This window comes from Myodes glareolus, chromosome 3, assembly GCF_982192425.1.
Source record: "Myodes glareolus chromosome 3, mMyoGla1.1, whole genome shotgun sequence".
In the NCBI taxonomy this organism is placed as follows: Eukaryota; Metazoa; Chordata; class Mammalia; order Rodentia; family Cricetidae; genus Myodes; species Myodes glareolus.
In genome coordinates this window covers 91,332,017-91,351,027 of record NC_142028.1, presented here as the reverse complement: position 1 = coordinate 91,351,027, position 19,011 = coordinate 91,332,017, and the positions used below count along the sequence as shown (strand labels likewise).

Here is a 19,011-nt window from a genome sequence, read left to right as displayed (position 1 = left end):
TGCTGCAGAGTCCGTTGACATACAACTGTCCTACTTGTACAAACAACCCTCCCCTCAAAGTAATTCTCTAGGTAGCCATACTTTCTTAAGCCCCTACGAGATGTCTGAATGTGCTGGGCTCAGAAGGAGCCATAAGCAGCATCTCTCCCACTGCCCAGGTATATAGGGCATAAGTTCTAAAACGTGATGCATCTTCTGTGTTCTGATGTGTGTTCCTTCCCTGCCTTTTGACCGTTTGTTGACTTTGGTCCAGTGGGCAAAGATCCTCAGCCCCAGCATCTCTTGATCCATCATACTCCTTCTGTTGAAAGTGGTCCGCCTTGGGTCAGCGGCAGCTTTGCTCAGCCAAAGATGCTTAACTGCCTCTTACCCACTCCGTGCCAGGGAGGAGACGTCTCACACGTGGAGTCCAGGCAAGAGTCCTGCTGTGGGACCTAAGGTACCATGCTTGCCTCAACCCTGGATTTTTTTTCTTTTGAACTATAGAGATCATGTCAGGAAACCCTTTTAAGAATTGTTGTGGAATCCCATAATATCAAGGCTTAGCAGAAAACAAGGCTGGAATCTCTGACCAGAAAATGGTGACTGTTTCACTCTGCACTCCTTCCTATGAGCCTACTGAAGAGAATTGTACAGGGCCATTTTGCTCCTTTTGAGACTCTACCTTGGGTCAATGAAATTATAAACTCTGCAGGCAGGACTCACCTGCTAAATTTTTTATAATGTTTTTAATGTTTATCTTATTCAACCCTCACAATTTTCTTGTGGATAGTCACTGGCCCACTTTACAGCTGAACAAACTGAGGCTGAGAGTGAGTGACAGCAAGGAAGAGGTGGTACCTAAGTAAGGAGCCAAGCTCTGCACCTCCCTGTTTTAATGGTTCCTTATGAATAGTGGCCCCAGCGTGGCTGTCATCCTCCTGCCTTTCTCTTTGACACTTCCTGCTCCGCCTGCCCAGACCTGTGTTCCATTTCCCAGGTAACTGGCCGTGGGTGTTTGGAAGTTCCCTGCTATTTTGTCTGATATTTATTAAACACAGCTTGTGGCTCCCACTCAAGAATGTGCAAGCTGATTTAGATTATGCTTTGCATTGAGTTTATTAAGATAAAAACTATATTCTGAGGTAGTGAGTCAGAGGTATTTATGGTGGAGTGTGGGGACAGCGGCTTGCAAGTTCCCAGTGCGAACAGGGCACGAACTCAGCCCATGCAATGATCTGACCATGTCTGGCAACCATCCTTTGTGTTTAGCTAAGCGTTTTATTTCATGTTAGGAGCCCCTCCCTCCTCTGCAGAAGAGGCTTTGGCTGAGGCTGGTCCTAATGGCGACCTGCTTCCAAGCCATGGCAAAGAGCTGGGAAGCATTTCCTATCTCTGTCTTTCTCACCTGCCTCCCTGTGGAGAGGTGGGTGGGCACTTGAAAATGAAACCATAAATGCTGGGAGGGATTTGTGGACCTGTGGATGTGACGTGTTGTCAAGCAGATGGTAATAAATGGGGTGTCTCCAGAGCTGGTTTGCATGAAAGTCCCTAGAGCCTTCCATTGACTTAATCAACCCACGTTTATTAAATACCTGTGAAATTCTCAGTAACACGGGCAGGGCCAGGAGGAGGAGGAGCAAACAGGAAAGAAGGAAATGGAGCCTCAACTCCCAGAGAACCCATAAAGTCCCTCCTTTTCCTGGCACTTCACTTTTCAGACTGATTAAGTCTCCAGTGAAAGGCGCTTTGGCTTCCTGCACAGCCCTGTCCTCCAACTAGTCCCAGAGGAAGAAGCCAGGCTCGGCTCCCTTGTTTGCAGGGCCAGTGGGGATTGCCATGGCCTGGATGGTCTCAAAAGGTGCAAGAACATTGAATCCTGGTAACAGTCATGGACAGAGCGGGGAAAGATGTCTGTGTTGTTTGGAAATGGGCACTCCAATGGGTTCTGGTGTTCAAAGCTTTGGGTCTTGGCTTTGTGACTTTGAGCACTATCTTTCTGTGTGACTTTGGGCAATTGCTTAGCCTCTCTGTCCCTTAACTTCCTTATCTCTAAAATGAGGACAATATAGTGTCTGGATCATAGAATTATTTCAAGTTTAATTCCATGTGTATAATGCTCCAAGCAGTGGGTGATACCTTGTAGATGTTAAAAAATATAAATAAATAAAGGTTGTCACTTTCTACAGGTAATGGGAACCATTGGCTCTAAAAAGACATTGGCACTTTCTTTCCTACATTATCAAAAAAAATTCATAAAAAAACCCAAGCCCTAACTTTTGCCTGGACCCCATAGTCACTTGTGATGGATTGCTCCCTGGCTTGCCAGCTGCTGGGCCTCTTAAACTTTCCCTACCCACAGTTCCTTTCAGCCAAGAAAGTTTGATATAGCCCTATGTATATTAGTAGGTAGAAGATGTATACAAGTTAGGCATTGACTGATAATAAACTGTGAAGAAATTTATTTTAAAACAATTTTATGAATACATGTAATGTTACCATTTGTGAATTAGTGAGATGGGTGAGCTTATTTATTTTTAGATAAAGAATTCAGCCTTGGCTGGATATTTGATGCTGCAGGATGTAGACTATCTTCAACACTTCACAATTGGTTGAGATTTTGATGCTATAATTGTCAGTGTTAATGATGTAAATTTGATTAAATACACAATACAAAACGGCAGAATTCTGCTTAGTCCCATTTCAGAAAGTGCTGGAGATTTTACCCTACTCCCATGCCAAAACTCACTGAACAATTTTTCTTAGATGTTTTTAAAACAAAACTCAAGTCAACAACTCAAATAGCAATACTTTCTGAGTCATGTGGAGGTTTGAATGGCAAGGGCCACCATAGTCCCCAGGTAGTGGAACTATTTGAAAGGATTAGAAGGATTAGGGCTGTGGCATTATTAAAGAAGGTATGGCCTTGTTGAAAGAAGTGTGTTGCTGGAGGTGGACTTTGAGATTTCAAAAACCCATACCATGCTACCTCCCCTCATCCCTCCACCCCCATCTGTCTCTTTCCCCTCATCCCTCCACCCCCATCTGACTCTCTCAGCAGATCAGGATGTAGCTCTCAGCTACTGCTTCAGCATCATGAATGCCAGCATACCCCTGCCATGACAATAGCAGACTAACCCTCTGAAACTGTAAGCAAGCCCACGATTAAATTCTTTCTTTTATGACTTGCCTTGGTGTCTCCTCACAGCCATAGAACAGTGACTAAAACAGAAAATATTTATTTTAATATAATACTTTTGTTCTTTGAGAATGTCATGCCTACACACAATGTATATTCATCATATTCACCACCCCCATTCCTCCCTCCACCTCCTCTGGAATCCCCTCCCTGATACAGCCATTCAAATTTCATGTCCTTCCTTCCTTCTTTCCTTCCTTCCTTCCTTCCTTCCTTCCTTCCTTCCTTCCTTCCTTCCTTCCCTTTTTAAGTAATCCATAAGTACTATTATTGCCTGTGTGCATACGGATATGGGGCCATCCACTGGTGCTAGGCCAACCTTTAAGAGACCACACTCAGAGAAAACTGCATCTCCTTCCCCAGTAGCGGTCATCTGTCAGCAACTCCTCAGTTAGCAGTAGGAGCTCACAAGCCATTTCCTACAGTGTGCTGGAATGCTGACTGGGTTGATCTTGTACAGGTCTTAGGCAGGCCGTCGCAGTTGTGAGTTCATAAGTACGATGGCCCAACCGTGTTTGGAAGGTGCTGTTTAGTTTCAGACCCCTCAGCACTTTGGCTCTTAAGACCTTTCTGCCTTTGTGGAAGGAGGTTTGATATAGGGAGATAGGCAGGGAGGAGAAGCAGGTTTGGAGACAGTTAAACCTCATATATAAATATGGATACACACATACAGGAGCTTTTGATTGGAGTAGAAAATTCTGCACATATAACGAAAGCTCGACCGTCCATGTACTGATGGTTTTGTAAATGAGCCATGGTTTTCAGGTGCCCTCACTGGGTGATGTGGTGTTTTAGCAAGCACAGTGCAGAGAGTGTACATGGCCGTGTGCTCAGTAACAAGGTGCCGAGAGGTTACCCAGTGTGGCCTGATAAGAACTTCCGGAAATACCTCAGACTCCTCTTATGTTTGAATTAACTTTTGGTCATTACATGTTTGGAAACCCTTTACTGTTGCCAGCTTTTTTTTTTTTTAATGACCTCTACATTCAGTTGCCTGACTCATAGATCATGCATGTTCTTACAATCACTCTCTGCTCTCTGACTTAGGGACCCTGACTTTAGCTCAAGGCTAAAGCTAAACCATCATCTTGAGAGCTTGCCAAGAGACCTTCCCAGAAACAGAATGTGCAGGCCAGGAAAGGCAGCTGGGAAGTGTGATAAAAGGATACTGGGTCTGCGTCCCAGTCCTACCTGTTATTAGCTATGACATGTGTCTATCCATCCCGTGAGCCTCAGTTTACCATCCTGAAGCTGAGAAAGCAGAGCTTCGGGTGTAGCAGACTGTGCCTTCCCTACCACCATCCACTCAGTTAAGGGAAAAGTCAGTTGTGCTAGAATGGCTTCCATGAGGCAGCATCTTGACTTCGGAGTCCAAATCTTTCATGTTTCATGGTGAAATGGAATGTCTGCATAAATAACGCCTCCTGAGCACCAAGGGTCTGGTACTGTGCATCCCGTCTCCCAGAAAACACGTGCACTCCGGGCTGAGCTCACTGCTTCAGGGAGGAGCCAGTGCACTGGTTAGCTACTTGAGTGTTTTGGTATTGGTGTAAGTAAGCTTGCTGTTTCAAGGAAACAGGGGACCAGCTTTAGTTGCCAACAGTAAAATGTGAAGCTTCAAACGGAAAGTAGAATTCTGGAAAACAGTGAGCTGTCACCAAGCACTTGATCCTCTCCCGATCTTTGCAGGTGCCTGGAAGTGACAGAAATATACATGGTCTTTAATTCCAGCCCTTAGGAGGTAGTTACAAAAACAGGTTGATCCCTGTGAGTTCAAGGCCAGCCTAGTATACATAGTGAGTTCTAGTTTAGCTGGGGCTACATAGTGTGTAACCTGACTTTTAAAAGGGGGTGTGGGATGTGCCCATGTGTGGAAGAAATATCTAGTGTTTTCTATAAGGACACTTTTAAGAAACCATGTGTGGGTTGAAGGTCCACTGAACGTAAGAGACCAATCCTTTTTGATGCAACAGATTAGGGAAGTTCATTGCAATGGTTTCATATTTCACACTGGGATGTGAGACAGTCCCTCTAGCCTGATTTTGGTGTGATGTCCAAGGCGAATGTTCTGACTTACCTGAAAAGCTATTAAATACCCCTCCCTCTTCCAGATCTGTGAAACTGGAGTATTCTTACCCAATATAGTTCATCTCAACAGAATAAATGCTAAAACAAGAGGCAGCCCCTGATCTTAAATCATAATCTTAAATAATACATTAGAGCAATATAGAATAACGACACTCTTAACTGATGTTCATCTCTCTAGAACATAGTTCTTTTTCAGTAAAACATTTATATTATTTACTGGGTTTTTTTAGTTTTCAACAAATTAAACAAATTGCAAAATAAAAAATTCTCTTTGAAGTCCTCAATATTCCGAACAGTATATAAGAGAGAACAAGAGGTTTGAGATTTCTATTTTTATTATTTTATCTTTCTTTCGTACATAAATGCATTTGATGACCAAGCCCACCCGTCACTCCTACACCACCTGCTACCTCCTGTGTGTGAAAACTTCTGCCCTAGTGCATGTGTCCTGGAGGTGAACTCATTTGTCATAAATCTCAGCATTTGTTCATGGTCTTGTGATCCTGACCAGCTCTTTTACCTCTCTCTGCCTTAGGTTTCTCATGAGTAGGATGCTCATAACTAAAACTGCCAGGACAGTAAGTCCTAGGTAGGTGTTAGCCATGACAAATGCACCATCATCATCGTCGTCGTTGTCATCACCCACTGGCTCAGGATCACAGAGGGGGTGGAGTCAACAGAACCGGAGTTTTTTTCTCTCAGTTATACCCACCTTCTACTGAGCTGCCATCGCATCATCGGTGGTCTGTGCAAGGAGGGGGAAGCATGAGATGTGTCTCATGGCCCAAGCACACATTGTCAGAGGCACTAACTCCAGCCACCAATGTGTAACAAGTCAGGGAACAGCATAGAAGCCAAACGGTGTGGCCTGGTATTCAAGTTTGGCAGTGGCTCTGGATTTGTCCTATGGAAACATACACTGCCCCAAGCAGAGGAAACCCCAAGGGTCTCCAGATAAAAGATAAGACAATCAAACCCCTGAGACTGCTATTCCAGTGACAATTTAATCATCATGGCTCTTCGTGGCAGAACCAGCCCTGGATTCTATGATCTGATCAACGTCTTTTCCAGCCTGCAATGGTGACTCAAGCTTTGCATGCATAGCACAGAGCTAGGTCCCCTAGACTGACACATGAAGCCACAGAACTTTCCAGAAAGAGACTAGACCCCAGGCAGGGGCTTGGTAAGAAAAAGAGGACGGGCTGGTGAGATGACTGAGTGAACGGAGGCACCCGCTGTCAAATCAGATGACCAGGGTTTGATTCATGGAACCCACATGCTGAGACAGGTTCAGCCTTCACACACACACACACACACACACACACACACACACACACACACACACACATGGAGAGAGAGAGAGAGAGAGAGAGAGAGAGAGAGAGAGAGAGAGAGAGCTGTAAGAAAGATAGAGGAGTGTCTATCTTTTTCGTTTTATGGCTGTCAGAGTGCCTTGTGTCACTTAGTTGAAATGCTACCCTGATGCTTCTGCCCTTGGCCGAACCCAGTGGCCCTGCTTGTCAGCTTTGTTCCTCCAGTGAGTGGCTGCACAGTCACAAACAAATACACATTTTGTCCTTTGAGCAAGGCTCTGGTTAGTGCATGCAGAGATGCATTTAGGTCCTTCTTTTGTCTCTCTGGAGAAATCCTGACCTCAAGATGTCCTGTGGCCTCCTGGTGCTTTCAAAAGAGAGGTGATCTATTGTAGAGATACCTGTGATCATGCAGAGCAGTCAGGCAGAGGCTTGGCCTCCCAGGAGACTAGAAATACCAGGCTCAGTTCTACTGGAGCTAAAGAAGGGCTTGGCCAGCCAAGAGCGTGCCTGTGTGTCCGGCCTCCATGGACTCTGCTGCCCGGGCATGTGACAGAGTGGAAGGCCTACAGTGCAAACTGGAGGGATATGACTTGGGGCCAGTATAGCCATAGGCATTAGGCAAGTCATTTGACCTCTGTGACCCTAGATTTCTCACCAAGAAGGAAGAGGTCGTGTTCCTTCCTTGAAGACATGGGGAGAGGGTGAACACTGCAGCAAATCCTTGGCATACTGACTTGGTTTCAGTCTGTAACTGGTGCCATTGAACTTCATGTAGTGTTGACTAAGCCTGAGACTTGAAGGCCTTGGCCGCTGATACATTGGGGGGCCAGCTGTGTGTACAGGGGCTAATCAGCTAACATCTGGTTCATAATTCCCTCTTCTTCAACTGGGGACTGTGAAGAATGGGCCTTTCCCACTTACCCAGATGGTACAGGGCTGGAGGAGAGAGAGGAAGGAAACTTCTGTGGCACCTGAAAAGCGTCCCACAGAAGTCACGGTTGCAAGACCCATGGTGACACTCTTCAATGACATTTCAATTCTTGGGTTTCGGCAAACCCTGGCTTAAGTACTGCACACATGTCACTCAATTTAATTTTAATCTTCTTCTAACAGCTTTGCCAGCTGGGACCTATTTGCTGCTTAGTTTTTACGTTAGCTGTAACAAGATACAAAGAGCTTAAGTCCCTTGCCCTAGGTTATATAGATAAGCACGGGAGCAGAGAGAACACCTGAATATTCAAACCCAGCCAGTCAAATTTCAGAACCTAATGAATATTAGTTGCTAGGTTTATATGAGCATTGTATGGTTGCCTTTCCAAGTTTCTGTCTATAAAGAGCATATAGTAATCCTTTGAGGCTGTTAAGCTATGGTACTTCACGGAGCTGTTAATTAGCCCTTCCTACCTCCTGGGCATCTATCAAACATCTTAGGAACATATGTGCGTATACTCAGGCGCAGTCATACCCATGGGCCAAGGATGGGTGGATTGATAGATGATAGATACATAGCTCATAAGCAGGGTACAGAAACATGCTCCAAAATAGAGATCAGAGTATGCATATTTTAAAAAAAAGGCCTCTAACACAGTCCGTGATGGACTCCCGGTCCCAAGCCTCTAACACGGTCCTTGGTGGACCCCTGGTCCTGTTGGCGAGAGCACAACCATCTTGAGATGAGAAGTGTGGTCAGAGCAGCACCGAAAGGTGAGCTTTGTCCTACCACAAGGGTGATAAATGCCACTCACAGGGACAGCATGGTCCTGTGAGGCTGCGGAGCCTAACAGCACACCCCACCCCAGTCTTCCTGTGCAAACTTAAAAATAATAATCATTTATTTTTATGAGTCTCTTTTATAGGCTTTTGGGTAATTAAATTTGGGTAGTTAAATATCCCAAGAAACAAAAGGTTATTTCCCAATAAAATTCCATTAAACTCAACAAATTTACTGGGTTCGGTGGTGTCCAGTGTCGTAGCTACTGACCACAGGCAGTAACTCAAAATTACAGGTTGAGCTAAAGGCAGGCGTCAAGGCACAACCAAGGTATTTGGAGAGGTGGCTGGAATTTCAGGCGAGGGCCTAAGGGATCTCTCCACTCCCCAGTCTTGAGCATCCCTTGTGTGTAATCAGAGATGCTAGGATGAAGATGGTAATGACTGTTCTATTCAGAGCACAGAATTCTACAAGAACCAGGGAAGGACAGATAGCAGAGAGAATATCTGTCAGGGATAACCTATCCATGGAAAAATCAAAATCAAAGAAAATCTCATATCAGCAAAGAGCAGTCTTCAACTATTGAACTTAATTTTGAAAAAATAGCATATTGTCTGTAACTGAATTTCACAACTAATATTTATTGTTTTCTAAACACCATTGAGAAGCAAACTTAAACAGATTTCATTAAAATTTTTAATGTAACAAATTTCAAGAGCAGCCAGATGCAAATGTAGTCGTATGATAATTCCACTTATTATAATTCCACTTATATGAAAGCCTGGCATCAGCAAAATTACTCCTATGATGATAGAAATCAGAACAGTGGTTGCCTGGGGGAGGGGTGGGAGGCAAGGTTTGGGAGCTGGGAGCAACTACAAAGGATTCAGGAACAGTTTCTGAGGCGCTGATCTATTTGGATAGGACATTGGTTGCACAGGTGCATGCATTTGTCAGTACTTGTGGGACCATTTGAGTTCAGTGCATTACACAGAAAGCAAATTACATCTTGGTTAAAATTATGTGCTGAATTGCTATGTGATGGACAGATTAGATAGGTAGATTAGATGGACAGATTAGAAGAAGGGTGGATGGATGAATGGATGGATGGATGAACTGACAGATGGATGGATGGGTGGATGGAAGGATGAATGGATAGACAGACAGATGGATGGATAGATGGATGAACAGATGGATGGATGGATGGATGGATGGATGGATGGATGGATGGATGGATGGACAGACGGATAGATGGATGGCACAACCTAACTTGTTCTGACTCCGTGAATAATACTATGAAAGTATGTCTATTGCCCCCTTTTCTGGTAGTAATCTGGTCTCCATGAATCTTGTGCTACTAATAGGAAGGTTTGGGGTACACTTCCTGTTTTTGTGTGGTGTGAAGATAATTGGGTTGCTCTTGCTTTTTCCTGTGTTTGATTCTTTCTTTTTCAAGGTGGACAAACAGGAAGAATGTTAGAAGTTGAGAATGGTGTCATTTAGAGGTGAAAAGATTCTAAGTAAATTTCAATTTTACTGTACCTTTGTCCTCATTTCCTCCTCTTCTTTGCTATATTATTATTTGCAGCAAGAAACATGTATTAATTTTATAATCTGTTTATAATTCTGAAGTTCAAAAAGTCATCTTTCCTTGGCTGAGAGAGTATGGCTATCCCTGAGTGTACATCGTGTGAGCGCTTGGGTCTTCTATTCTCACCAGTCAACACTCTTCCTCGGGTCCTGTGAGCTATATTAGCAGCCGTGGGATCTTAGTCAGTGTTGCCACCTCATTCCTCGTCCGTTGCCATGTGCTGATGTACCCCATTGTGACCCTAGAGACATACTGTAATATCCTGAACTTGCTTAGGGGTCTTCTTCCGCTCTGTGCCCCTCTCATTGCCTCTCTTCTCTTGTCCACAGATTCTTATTTAACCCTTGATGAGCCAATGAATAACATCACCACATCCCTGGGGCAGACTGCCGAACTGCACTGCAAAGTGTCTGGAAATCCGCCTCCCACTATCCGCTGGTTCAAGAACGACGCTCCTGTGGTCCAGGAACCTCGTCGAATCTCCTTCCGGGCAACCAACTACGGCTCTCGGTTGCGGATCAGAAACCTCGATACCACAGACACTGGTTACTTCCAGTGTGTGGCAACAAATGGCAAGAAAGTGGTTTCCACCACTGGGGTCCTGTTTGTCAAGTTTGGTAAGCAGCCTTCAACTGGTTTGGTCAGAGTTAATTGTGCCAGGACAGCCAGAGTCCATAAGGGCAGTTACTGAAACCCACAAGGGGGTGCCATTATATTTAATTTAGAAATAAGTAATCCACAGACCAGTAGGGCATTTCCATGGTCAGGAGGAATAGAGGAGGCCGCTTCTCTCTGACCTCACTTCCGCTACTAGAAACCCCTGTGCCGTGTAGCTCTCAGCACAGATAGTCCTCACCCCAAGGTGTTGGCAATGGCTATGCCTGCCCAGTGCAGTCACTAAGCCTCCTAGAGGGACAGGGGATACTCCGTTATAGTGCTTTGCATTGGTCTATGCAGTGTCAGACCTTGTGCTTTGGGAGTTAGTCACGTTCTCACTGGTATTCTGGGATTCCTGGATAGAGGTGGTTGGGGGAACCAAAGTCAAAGGAGTGAATCCAAGAAAAATCAATATGGGTGGGAACGTTCGTTGTCATTGGTGGATACACTCTTCCTCACCCTCCAGTTACCCAGACTGCGTCTTTTGTTGTTCTTGTTTCTTTAGGGCCTGCTCCTACTGCAAGTCCAGGATCCTCGTAAGTACTCCACATTTCTCAGCTCTGCCATTTCGAAGCATGTCTCCGTAGGTTTCTGGGCAGAGGCAATGTTGTCCTGTGCACAAGCCAGAACACTGTGTTTCCAGATGCCGTTGCCTTTGCTTTCTCTCTGATGTGAAGCCCCACAGGAGACCAGCCCTGGCAGTAATCTCTAGTCTGGCAATCAGGAATCCGACTGATCAAAGCAAACCTCTTCCTACATTTACTATTTTTAAATGAAGCTAACAGTTAGTGGCGACAGTGGATTTGGTCAAATCAAACAAAAAAATGATGGAGTGCTGGCTTAGGAACTTTTCCTCCCGCTACCAGTGTCTGTTTTACATTCTGCAAGCATTTCTGATGCTGTGAATTATTGCACAGGGCAACATTAGCTGATCACTTTATTTTTTATTCCTTTCAAAGAACTCAGCAGCTAAAGTTCTAACTCACAAAGAGGAGGGGAGCCTCATCTCGGATTGAGAGTCCCCTGGAAGTTAGATTCCTTCCAAGTCCCTTGATAATGGAGTTTAAGGATTCCATTTCTTTAAATGATGCTATTGTTGATGCGTTTATTATTCTGGCTAAGGGATTCTCATCTTTCACTCTAGAAACATCTACTTGAGGAGGTATTTTCTTTTTTTACTCTTTATGTATATTTTTATTTGGAGAGAAAGACCCATTTATTCAAACTTTGCAGGGAAACACACACACACACACACACACACACACACACACGCACACACACACATACACACACACCCGCCTTGCCTCTGTATTCTGTAGACTCATGGGATAGAATTCACCAGGTCTGCCGTAAGAGCCTCAGCATGCCTGGCTTGGACCACACCAGGGTGAAAAGTAACAGCCACTTAGCCTGCTCTAATCCCCTCTGTGCCACTTAATTACAGAGTGAGGTATTTTAGTGCATTGGTGTGTACCTGGAGGCCCAATGGCCCACAATCCCATTAATAAAATAGGTACTGGGTAAAAATAAACATTGGCCTTCAGCCACACTGCTCTGCTCTTTCATCAGCCAGTTAAAGGCAACTGTGAAAGAGTCTTTAAAATCACCCGGTGCTAATTGCCTTCTACCTACCGCCATCCAAAACATGGCTTGATCACAGAGCAATCGGAAGTTCGGCCGCTCAGCCTCGCATCTCTTGAAGCTAACTTCTCCTTTTTTAAACCGTCTCACCAAGTCCATTGTACATGGAATTCTTTTGAAGTCTTATTTAAACAAAGATTAAAACTTTTGTTACATGCCTTAAAACCACTTCCCACGCAGGTCCCTTATTTGTTCGTATTAACCCGTGTTTCTAATGTGGCTGGTAATCCGGTCACAGGCGGCTTTTGTGGCTCACTAACTTTCCTTTGCCGGGCAGCCCAAGGCTGCTGACATTCTGTCTCCTGCGTTTGCCTAAGAAAGATAATTCTTTGTAATTCCAATGGTGTTACATACTGACCTGTCCTCCTTTCTGTCCGCGTTGGTTTTTTCTTAATGGCCATCTTTCTGGTGAAGCCAGTATGTGGTGATTTAATTTTATACAGATAATCTAGCGACTTTGTGAGTATAGCTACCTCAAGAGGAGACTGACGTTCGTTAAAGATACCTACCCACAGCTAAAGGGATCTGCTGAGATTTGTGTCTCTTGTTTGCTGTGTGAGCACCCACTGAGTTTAGGTGGCACACGGTGTCAATAGCTGCCATGCTTGCTTGGGTCAGTCATGTTGATTCACCTAAAAATCTTCAACCCAAGTTGACACCTTCACAGGGCCTTTTTCAGCTCATTCTCATTTTTACATTTCTTGTTGTCATTTTGATGTTTTTATTTTCTTTCCTCGGGGTGTGCGAGGGTGTGTGTTGACACCAGAAGGCTATGTCCTCTTCCACCCGGCTCTGCTTTCTTCCCTTGAGGTCAGGATCTCTCGCTGAACCCAAAGTTAGGCCGGAGACCAGCAAGCCCCAACGATTTTCCTGCCTCCTTTTCCCCTGACCCCTGTACTGGAGTTGCAACCACTTACAGCCATACCTGACATTTTATGTGACTTCAGAAGATTTGAACTCAGATCCGCATACTTCTACAGCAAGTGCTGTTACCCACTGAGCCGTCTACCCAGCCCCAGTATTCCTTTTCGAAAAACCCATAGCATTATTCTTAACTGCCAGTGCTTAGTCTGTCACTAGGAGGTCCCAAGACTAACTCCCAGACAGGGTGGTAGTTCCACCTGTACCCTCAGAGTCCCCAGGGATCAGGCACACTCAGGAGCAGTCAGAAATAAGCAAAATGGGAACTGTAGGGATATCGCAGCATTAATGGGCTTTTTGGAAATTTGCTTTTTCCCAAAAAATAGAAGTGGCATACTGTTTACAGGTTTGCATGTAAGTAGCTCAGTCAGAGTCACTGAAAATAAAACAAAATGAGCATCTGAGGCACTGTCCGAACATCCAGAACATCACAAGAGTGAGATGCAGGAGACAGAACCCAGGGGAAGCCAGGGCTGGAGACTTCAGCCCCCGAGGCCTCCAGTCCCTCCTTCTGCAGGACCAACCAATTCAGGTTTTCCCAAAACAGCTTCGGGATGCTTGAGGTTTTTCGATGTCTCTGTTTATAACCTCAGACTTTAGTGCTGCTGTATTTACTAGTCTCTAGACCACTCCAGGCAATTATAAGCCCTGGAGCAAAGGCACAGCCAGGGCTCATACTGTTGGAGGCAGTAAAAGGTATAAATAAAGCCAGCAACCCTGCCAAGTGATAATGCTCCATCTACCACATTGACAAATACATCTTCACACCCCAAAATAAAAAAAAATGTGTGAAAAATTGGTTCTATAATTGAAAGCCCAGACTATCAAAATTTACAACTTTAACATTATCTTGTACAAATAAGTATAATGCTCATGGGCTAGACACATATATCATGTGTATGATTTTATATGTTAGGTCTATAAAATTATTTTTCCTCATTGTCCCAAATGGATTTACTTCACATAGGACTTAACTTTGGGGAATTTTATGTACCATGTTCAAACATAGACATGAGATCATATCTGATAATCATCGTTATAGACTGTGCGTTGGTCTTAAATGCACACATCGTCTCAATGTGTATAACTTGAAGAGTGTGGTCACGTGCCCCTCATCAGTGGAGATGTATATGAGCCAAAGTGTCATCAGGCAACTTTGTCATTGTGTATCTAAGAGCAAATTTACAGACATCCAGATAATGTAAGTCAGTCGCCTGACGTGACTTCTGATGGAATCAAGACACACAGAAAATTTTTAAAAATGCAAGAGGCTGCTGACAATTTCACACTGCACATTTGTAATAAACATCTTAGGTGTCCACTCTACATAACGACAGATGGTATATGTCTTCTATGACCGAGTGATGTGAACTGCATAGCTGAGACATTAGAGCAGTCTCATACAGCTCTGGAAGCTAGAATTCTGATAGCAAGACCTCTGTAGGGTTGGCTCATCCTGGGTGTTGCAAGGAAAGCTTTCTGTATTCTCCTGGGACTCACCAGTACTTGCTGACATCCATTGGTTCATGGGCACATTACTTGAGTTTGGGCTTGATGCTCCATGATGCTCTCCCGGCAGAGTTCTCCAAATAATCCCCTTCCGTAAGAAGCAGCAGTGGCACCGTGCTAGGACTCATTGTTGCTTTGATTGACTCTGCAAAGATCCAACTTCATCTAAGATTGCATTCTGCGTTTCTGAGGGATAGAGCCTCCTTGTTCTAGTGTATGAGAGGGCACAGGTCAGTAGACAACTCTTAATATTGTGAAATCTCGCTCAGTCATGTAATACGCTGGCTATTTTTCTCCAAAACATGAGAACTCTCACAAGTAATGATTGCGATTTAATAAGACACCAAGATTATAGATGCTCGGTAATATTCAAAATGTTGTTTGCTGTGCAAAAAAAAAAAAATTATTACAGCCATGCAGAGAGGAAGCCTGTGTCCAGGTGACTGGTTTTTCTTTTCTCCTGCCGAAATGCTTCCGTCAGTGCTGTCCTCTCCATATGTAAGACAAAAGCACCAACACTTGCAGACTGCTCACCACCGACAACTCGGGTGGGGATGTGTTCCCTGGGGCCAGAGCCATGCTGATCTCATGAGCGACATTTAAGATTCTGTTTATACTATGCCAGCCAGGAGTGCTGAGTCTCGAGGCACAGAAGGGCCCACATGGACTCCTTACTTTTATTAAATTCATTTCATATTTGTTTTTATATAATGAGGGCACAGGCTGTACTCGAACTTTCTCTGCCCCTTTCTTTTTTTTTTTTGCATAATCGTTTTGTTGACCACTCTAAAGTGCATGCAACTCAGTGTTGGTATTGTCATAGTTGTGCAAGCCTCGTTACTACCTCATTATACCCGTACTTTTCAGTTAGGTTTATTTGACTTTAGCATAATAGTTTGGGGCCCAACCACATTATCTCATCCAGTACTTCATTGCTTTTATGAGTGAATGATATTCCACTGTGTAGCTAAATCACATTTTGGTTGTTTCTTATTGTTGGACACTTGTGTTACTTCTGATTTTTGCCTATTCAGCATAAAGCCACGTCCAGGGTTTTGTTTTGTTTTGGGGGGATTGGGGTGTGTTTTCAGCTTCTTGGGTATGTACCCGAAAGTGCAATTCTTGGAACATATGAAGATTGTGTGTTTAAGTTTATGCAGAGTGGCAAAGCTGTTTTCTAAAGGAGCTGCACAATTTTATATTAACAAACAGCGACAAAAAGGCAAAAGGATTTTAATTTCTCCACATGTTCTCTGACACTTATTTCTAGTCTAAAATTTGTACCTGTCTATCTATAGATTATTTGTCAATCATCTATCTATTATCTATCTCTCCCTCTCTCTCTCTCTCTCTCTCTCTCTCTCTCTCTCTCTCTCTCCCCACTATCTACCTCAGCCATCCTAGTGTCCATGGTCCTTGACAGAACTTCAATTTTCAGTTTCCTATGACTAATGATATTGAGTATCTTTTATGTACTTAATGGACATTTATGTATCTTTGGGAAATGTCTCTCTAAAAATTTTTGTAAGTAGTTTGATAATTTAATCTTTTTATTCTTTGCCTGCAAGGATTTTCCATATAGTCTACATATATATTCTTCTCAGATATAGGACTTCAAATGTTCCTGTCATTCTCCGCATTATCCTTACCTTTTCTTGGTAGTGTTCTTTACAGTACATTAAAAAAACGACAAAGTATAATCCACTCTCAGATTTGGTCATTTGTACTTTTGGGAAAACATTGCCTAACACAAGCTCCCAACATTTTTCTTTTATTTTTCCTTCTCATGGTGTTAGCTCATAGCTTTAGCTCTTACATTTAGATTTTGGTTTGTTTTGAATTAACTCTTGTATATTGTTCAAAGTTAAAAATATAGAGTCATTCTCATATCCATTCAAATATCAAATGCCAGTATCATTTTCTTACTAAAAAGACAATCTTTACCCTTTGTGTTGTGTTCTTTAAACTTGTTGACCATAAACATATGAGCTTATTTCTGTAATTTTACCCCCATTGATCTATGCTTCTTGCCTGTGTCAGTCTTATGGAATATGCTTGACTACAGTTTCATGGGATTTGTAGGGAGTTTTGAAGTCAGGAAATGAGTTCTCTGTAACAATCAGTGTTTCATTAGATAACAGAAACAGTAGAATATATGTAGATAGATAGTTGGTTGATTGATTGATTAGCAGAAGATAGATCGATGATAGATAGATAGATAGATAGATAGATAGATAGATAGATAGATAGATAGATAGATAGATAGATAGATAGATAGATAGATAGACAGACGATATTACAGAAAACCGGCTGATGTGAACATGTGGACTGACAAGTTTACAATCTATGGAGTACAGTGCTAAGGTGAGTTCAAGTCAGGGTGCTCCTCTTGCTGCAATCCTCGGGTGGGAAACCTCAGTTCTGCTTTTACTGGCCCTGAAACTAACTGGGTCAGGCTAGTCCAAATACCAAGGACATCCTCCATAGTCAACTATCAAATCCTGTCAGAGCAACAGCTAGTCTAAGGTCTGACTGAGTAGTTAGGAACCAGACCTTGACAACTTGACAAATAACAATTGGCCATCACATCTTCAATGTTGATATTTGTTCAATACTATCCTGTGTTCTGGGTCCCTCACATTTCCGGGTGTATCTTAAAATTAGTTTTATTAATAGATATGAAAATCATGTGGAGTTTTGAAAAACACATTGACTATCAATCTTTTAATTGATTTAGAGAGCATTCCCATCCAAACAGTGTTAAATCTTCTGTTCTGTGAACATGGGCATATCATTTCATTTATTTAATTTCCCTACATAGTGTTTTAGACTTTGTTGTACAAACCCAGCTCCTTTTGTAGAAAAAAATACTTCTGCATATTTAATTATTTTAATATTAGTACTATGGCATTGGTTTCATTTTTAGATTATTCATTCTACTCTATAGTTCATTTCTATAAACTCATCCTATGTCCTGTAGACTTTGTGAGCTACAGACATTACCTGTTCCTTAGCTCTAGTATGTCTGTGTATGTGCCTCTGTATCTGTGTTCCTATGTGTGTGTCTGTGTGTCTCTGTTTCCATCTGTATGTGTTTCCATCTGTGTGTGTGAGTGTGTGTGGAATGTGTGTGTGTGAAATGTGTGTCCATCTGTGTGTGTTTATCGTGTGTGTGTGTGTGTGTGTGTGTGTGTGTGTATTCTCCAGGACTCTTCATCTCTCGATGATGTTATCTGCAGTGCCAGATTCTTGAGGTTCTTCCTTCTTATCGTGGATGCTTTTTATTTCTATTTCCCAACCCTTGGTCCTAGCTGGATTTAACCATACAGCGTGGAGCAGAATGGCGAAAGGGTAGATCCTGTCCCTTTCCCTCACCTAAAGGGGAACGCTTTCAGTGTTTCCCTGTTGAAGTTGATGCCGGCTATGGATTTTGCATAATTGCCCTACATCAGGGTGAGGAAAAGTTGCTTCATTATTCCTCTTTTCATGTGTGGTTTTATTATGTGAAGATACTGAACTTGGCTGAATAATTTCTCTGTGTCCATTGAGATGATCCTGGGGTTTTGTTAGTCCTTCTTTGTGTAGTGTATTGCATCAATTGATAAAAAACCATCATTTATAGAATATATTCTACAATATGAAGGTCCCTTATGTATATTATTGAATTCCATTTGCTTACATTCTTTTTATTCATATAAATATATATATGAATAAAAATTCATATATATAACTGGAGAGATGGCTCAGGGGTTAAGAGCATTGGTTATTCTTCTGGAGGTCCTGAGTTCAATTCCCAGCAACCAAATGGTGGCTCACAACCATCTATAATAATAAATAAACAAATCTTAAAAATACATTTTTGAGGCCTGTACATATGGAAGTCAGAGAAGAGTTTGCAGGAATCAGTGTCCTTTCACCATGCGGGTCCTGGGGATCAAATTTCTTTTCCTGCTGAGCCATCTCATCTACTCCTTTTGTTTTGTTTGCTGTCATTTTATTCGGGGTGTTGCTCTCTGTGTTTATAAAGGGTATTAATCTCTAGCTTTCTTGTGATATCTTTGCGTAGTTCTGATAGAAGCTTAATACAAAGCTCTTCAAATGAATTAGGAAGCATTTCCTTGTTTCGCAAACCTATGCCGATGCTGATATAATTCAACCTGAAATCCACTTGAGAAGTTTTAAAGTTACTAGTTCAACTTCCTCACTTATTATGGATATATTTTTTTTTCTTCCTAGTCGGTTTGGATAGTCTGTGTCTTCCATGAAGTTTGTTCATTCTGTTTAGATTTTCCAGGTTGTTGGCATGTAGTTATTCATGTTATTATTCCCATATTGTTCTTTTCATTTCTGTGACATTAGTAATGGCATCTTTCATTTCATGCTTGATTTTAGTAGCTTG

At 42.8% G+C, this 19,011-nt stretch overlaps 1 protein-coding gene across 1 annotated transcript in view; it reads left to right on the top strand.

Annotated features, from left to right (window-relative positions):
* The window catches only part of Ror1 (ROR family WNT receptor 1), a 356,211-nt gene that overhangs the window by 236,276 nt on the left and 100,924 nt on the right, over window positions 1–19,011 (top strand). The window contains exons 3-4 of the mRNA XM_085686304.2: window positions 10,214–10,501; window positions 11,047–11,077. Coding sequence (XP_085542430.1) covers window positions 10,214–10,501; window positions 11,047–11,077 — 319 coding nt within the window. The remainder of the gene's footprint in view (window positions 1–10,213; window positions 10,502–11,046; window positions 11,078–19,011) is intronic.